The 6,000-nt window shown below is 47.9% G+C and overlaps 1 protein-coding gene across 1 annotated transcript in view; it reads left to right on the plus strand.

The window, feature by feature from the left end:
* BEND4 (BEN domain containing 4) overlaps window positions 1-6,000 on the plus strand; it is a 28,997-nt gene that overhangs the window by 20,944 nt on the left and 2,053 nt on the right. Inside the window, exon 3 of the mRNA XM_008073022.1 lies at window positions 3,225-3,465. Coding sequence (XP_008071213.1) covers window positions 3,225-3,465 — 241 coding nt within the window. The remainder of the gene's footprint in view (window positions 1-3,224; window positions 3,466-6,000) is intronic.

The raw sequence follows: 6,000 nt of genomic DNA on the forward strand, positions 1-6,000 counted from the left end.
CCCTGTGATCTGGCTCCATTTCCACCATTTACCAGGAGGGTCTGCAAGAGGCCCCTGGTGACCTTCCCGCTGTCTGGTCCCCCAGGCGCTCATGTCTCCTGCTCTGCGCTGGCCCTCGCCCTTGGCCCTGGAGGACTCTCTTCGGGCCCCCTGTCTTCACGGTGCCTGCACGCACCCTCCCTCTGCTGTTTCCGGAGCTCAGCTTCCCCTTCCTCTCCGGCTCTCCGCTCCTCCATCCATTAGGTTTGTACTCCCTCTCAGGACGTTCACCATGGGAGGCAAGCGAGTCCCCAGTGCACCCCTAGAGCACCATCCCTGCATCTCAGCTCTGCACACTGTCCCCTGCCTGGGCAGCCGTGGGGCGCCTACATGGCCCTCGAGGTCACCACCCCTGCCCTGAGTGCCCATCTCAAGTCCCATTTTCTCTTCAGTAAGGCCCGCTGACCCTAGGGAGAGGTTTCTGCCTCATCACCCACTCCCTTCTTTTCCTCATTTTTCTTTTCTTTTTCTTTTTTTCTTTTTGGAGTTGGGGTCTCACTCTGTTGTCTAGGCTGGAGTGCAGTGGCAGTAGCATGCTCACGGCCACCGCAGCTGAGACCTGCTGGGCTCAGGTGATCCTTCTGCTTGAGCCTTTCAAATAGCTGGAACTACAGGCACTCTCTACCATACCTGGCTAATTTTTTGGTATATTGTAGAGACGAAGTCTCACCAAGCTGCCTAGGCTGGTCTCAAACCCCTGGGCTCAGGCAGTTCTCTCACCTCGGCTTCCCAAAGTGCTGGGATTATAGGCATGAGCAACACGCCCGGCCTTTCTTCCTCATCTTCTACGTCTTCTCTCTGGTTTTCTCACTTTCTGCCTGAACTGTTGTTCTTTTCTTTTCCATTCTCCACACTGGAAAGTTTTTGTTTTTTGCCCCTAAATCACAGGTGCAAGCCAAGTGTCATATGCTTAAAATCCTCCGATTCCTAGCTTTAATTCCAGATTTCATAACTTGGCATTTCAGTCATTCGTCTATCACAGCTGAAGTGCCACCTCCTCCAGGAAGCTCTCCTTGACTGCCGCCCCTTTCTTTGTGCTCATGTAGGCCCTGAGTCTAATTTAGAACTGGCTGCCATATTTCATACTCAATCTAAGTCTACCACTTGAGTCTGAACACATTACTTGAAGGGTATTTTCCAAGTTTTTTCAGAGCGACCCAACAGTAGGTCAGTGTTGAACAACCTTAGATATGACTAATTGGAGAAGACGTACAATCAGAATTGCCAAAAATATAAAGGTGGGAAATTCTACGTTTCCTCCGATGAATTACTTAAACTTTTATTATTAACCATCGTCATCATTACTATACTGTTTTATTCTTTTTTCTTTTTTGAGTCAGGGTCTTACCCTGTCACCCAGGCTGGCATGCAGTGATGTGATTACAGGTCATCACAGCCTCAACCTCCTGGGCTCAGGCTATCCTTCTGCCTCAGCTCCTGATTAGTTGGGCCTACAGGCGCACACCACCACAACTGGCTAATCTTTTTTTTTCTTGTAGAGACGAGGTCTCACTGTGTTGCCTAGGCCGGTCTCGAACTCCTGGGTTCATGTAATCCTCTCATCTCGGCCTCCCAGAGTGCTAGGATTACAGGCGTGAGCCACCACATCCAGCCTACTTTACTATTTTTATTGTCAAATTAGGCACATGTGTGTATTATTCATCACATTTTATTTCTACTGACTCTGCCTAAACAGGATTGTTAGTCTCATCCATAACCCAGACAGCATTCTGAGTTGTTTTGGGGCTGTGAGTTACTTTTTCTCTTTTTCTTTCTTTCTTTTTTTTTTTTGAGTCAGCTTCTCCCTCTGTCGACCAGGCTGTCCAGTGTAGTGGCATGCTCACGGCCCCCGCACCTCAACCTGCTAGGCTCAGGTGATCCTCCCACCTTAGCCTTCCAAGTAGCTGGAACTACAGGCGTGTGCCACCCTGCCTGGCTAGTTTTTTGATTGACTGTAGAGACGAGGTCTCGAACCCCTGGGCTCAGGCCTCTGAAAGTGCTGGGATGACAGGCGTGAGTCACCACTCCCAGCTTGCCTCCCTTTGAAAAAGGAAGCCAGTTCACAACATTGCTGGTTACCAAGGTATGAATGCCGTCAGGGTGCGACTCCACGTGCAGACACGTGCGGCCTTGGGAAAATGAAAAGGTCAGTGCCAGTTCCCAGGCAGACCAGGCCACCTTGTTCCTGCTGGCACCAACGCTGTTCACCCTTCCCAGTGCCAAGCATACCAAGCACTTTGTGAAGTAAAGCCCTACCAGACCCCAGCAGTGCCAAATTTATAACCTGTAGTCCATGCACAGAGTTGTAAAGTGAATGGGTATTCCCTGCTTTGTTTTGTACACCTTAATTACTGGGGAAGGAGTACATTAAAACTGAGATCATGGGTTAATTAATTTGTCCTGGACTGTAGAATTTTATGGACAACCAGAACTAAAGTAATGGTTGTGTAGGTGCAATTGATTAAACATGGCTTATAAATGTTACAGAAATTCCAGTAATGAGTCCCTCTGCAGCGATCTAGCCTGGGAATTTTATAGTAGACATAAATTATGAAGGTGAAAACTAAGAGAAATTTTGAGTTGGCATAGTGCCATTTTCAGAAGCTGTAATTTGAAGAAACCTGTTTTGCATGATCATTAATAATTTTTTTTTTTCAGTTTCCACCATTCCCCTGTTAAAATTTTTGCTTTTTAACGTTGTTGCTGTTGTAATGCACTATCAGGTGTCCGTGCGTTAAACACAGGTGATACCTTATTCTATTAGGCCACCGGTGTCACTTCTGAAAGTACTTAAAAGTAACCAAAGGATGAAGCGGCCTGTTTGATCACACCTTCAAAGTCACTTTTGCATATTTGAATAGATTGAAGGGGAAAGTTACAGGTTCTATTTAAATAGTGTTCGCTGCCATTGGATCTTGACACACTTTAACCTGCCTGTTAAAATGCAAGTTATAAATAGCTCCTCTTTCAGAGGTGTTCATTATCCCTCATTGGTTCTTGTTATAGAAAATGCAAATGTAATTTGAAAAGTGCCTGTTCTGAGAGCAATTACCCGCGCTCCTCAGTCCTGAGTTCCATTGTCAAACGTGACCACTTGGTTAAGAAGCACGTTAGCCTTTGAAATGGAGATCTCCTCGGCTCCTGGCGGGCTCGGTGGGTAATGAGCAAATATCTGGCTTTTCCAGGGGAGCAAGCAGCTGTTGAACAACTATCCAGTCTACATCACAAGCAAACAGTGGGACGAGGCCGTAAATTCTTCCAAGAAAGACGGGCGACGGCTCCTCCGCTACCTCATCAGATTTGTTTTCACGACCGATGAGCTTAAGTACTCATGCGGCCTTGGGAAAAGGAAAAGGTCAGTGCAGTCAGGAGAGACAGGTCCTGAAAGACGCCCTCTGGATCCAGTTAAAGTAACATGCCTCCGAGGTACTGCATCCTTGCGCTCAGTGTCCGCCATCTGTGATCTCATTTCACCGCATGGACTGTGGCCCCCGCACAAGTGTTCAGCTTCACTGTATTTTGATTTCTTTCCACGGGGGACGTGTAGGATTCATGTGGCCCATCCCGTGGGCACCGAGAAGCTCTTTGACAAGTCTTCCTTTGCTTGGCCTTGTTCACACTTAACGGCACACATAAGCATCGCATAGTGCCTTGTGTTTCACACTTCAGATTCCGATTTTCTTTGCTGCCAGAGAAGGCCGCCTCTGGCAAAGCGGGGGCACGGGGAGGGGACTGCAGAGAGAAAGGGAGGATGTGGATTTTTTTTTTTTTTTTTGTAGAGATGAGGTCTTGTTATGTTGTCCGGGCTGGTCTAGAATTCCTGGGCTCAAGCAGTTCTCCCACCTTGGCCTTCCAAAGTGCTGGGATTACAGGCGTGTGCCACCACAACCGGCTTTTTTTTTTTTTTTGTAAGAAAACAGGAATTTATTGAGAGGACAGGAAAGCTCCCAGCAGTGGGAGGGGTCCCCAAGGGTTGACTCTATATATAATATAATATATATATATACACGCACATACATATATGTATATATATATATATTTTTTTTTTTTTTTTTTGAGTTGGAGTCTCACTCCATCGCCCACACTGCAGCCTCGCCTGCTGGGCTCCGGCAATCCTTCCGCCTCAGCCTTCCAAGTAGCCAGAATTACAGGCATGCGCTACCACGCCTGGCTGATTTTTTTAATTTATTGTAGAGATGAGGACTCACTGCCCAGGCAGGTCTCGAACCCGCGGGCTCAGGCAATCCACTCACCTCAGCCTCCCAAAGGCGCGGGATTACAGGCTGAGCCACTGAGCCCGACATACATACATTTTTTTAAGGGTAAAAATTTGTAGCCTTCCCCCCGAGCCCATCCAGTTACCTTCTCAAGAATACTTGAGCTAAGCCCTTAAATTTGTTTGGAATTCATTTTCCTTAGTGCCTAAAATATACCTTGCCCCGTAAAACTTTCTTCTTTGGGTTAAAAAAAAAAACTTTGGTATTGAAAGTGCAGCTTGGGTAATGCCGTTGCATGGGTGTTCACAGCTGAGTGCTTGGCAGCTCATCTCCACTAATGTCGGCCTGTTGGGGAGGGGTGGGGAGGGGAGAGTAGGGGGAGAGGGAGGAGTCAGGAAGTCTGTAGGTGATGCAGCTGGTGGGAATGAGCCCATGGCCAGACAAGTAGAAGCCTGGTAGTGCCAGCAGAAGCTTTGCTCAGCTCTGAAAAAGCCACGACCAGAAAGTTCCATGTTAACGTGTTCAGTTCAATTGGTTGGAAAGACTTCCTATTGATTTACTCTGGACAGGAATCCAAATTTCTCCTGGGGAGAAAGTCACAGTAAACTACAATGTGACCACAATAAGGCCTTGCTTAGGAGAAAGAACACTCAACTTATTATTATTTTTTTTTGTAGAGAGGAGGCTTCGCTGTATTTCCCAGACTGGTCTTGAACTTCTGGGCTCAAGCAATCTTCCCGCCTCAGCCTCCCAAAGTGCATGTGATTCCGTGCCTGAGATGTCTATGGACTGTTAGCTGTTGAGATTCCCTAGCCCCTCATGGATTCCAGTTCAGCAGGGTGGGGCAGGCATGGGTCCTCAAGACCCCCTAGGGACTTCCAAGATTCACCCAACTTAAGGAAATCACCTGAAGGGAAGGCACCCATATTCACTAAGCACGAGTGCTCCACGGCACCTCCTAGTGGCCGTCTGAAGATTCTACTTCCTTGGAGTGACTCCATGGTTGAAATTTCCTGGGTGTGTATTAGCAAACTAGCATAGGTTCTTCACACCCCAGCATCATCAGAGATGGTGGAGTTGCTTACCAGGGTCTAGTGTTGAGCTCAGGGGCTCCAAGGAGGACACCGTCTCTGCAAACTCTAGGAAGTTGCCCTTAGTCTTCTAAAGGAACCAAAAGAAGGGGTCTCCTCACATCTCTACCTTTTTCCAGAAATTCTTTTTTATGTGTGTTTTTTGAGTTGGAGTCTCACTTCATCGCCCAGGCTGGAGTGCAGTGGCACATTCACGTCCACCCCAGCATCAACCTGCTGGTCTCTGGTGATCCTTTGACCTCAGCCTTCCAAGTGGCCGAAACTACAGGCGTGCGCTACCACGTCTGGCTAATTTTGGATTTATGGTAGAGATGAGGTCTCGCCAAGTTGCCCGGGCTGGTCTCGAACCTTCAGGCTTAGACAATCCACTTGACTCGGCCTCCCAAAGGGCTGGGTTTGCAGACTGAACCACCAAGCCGACTCTTTTTTTTTTTTTTTTTTTTGAGGCAAGGTTTTACTCTGTTTCCCAGGCTGGAGTGCAGTGACAGGATCACAGCTCACCACAGCCTCCAACTCCTGGGGCTCACATGATCCTTTGGCGTCAGCCTCCCAAAGAGTTGGGACTACAGGCAGGTACCACCACACCCTGTTAATGTTTTGTTTTGTTTTGTTTTGTTTTGAGTTGGAGTCTCACTCTGTCGCCCAGACTGGAG

Source organism: Carlito syrichta, unplaced genomic scaffold (genome assembly GCF_000164805.1).
Source record: "Carlito syrichta isolate Samal-C Ts95f unplaced genomic scaffold, Tarsius_syrichta-2.0.1 Scaffold315593, whole genome shotgun sequence".
Taxonomy (NCBI): Eukaryota; Metazoa; Chordata; class Mammalia; order Primates; family Tarsiidae; genus Carlito; species Carlito syrichta.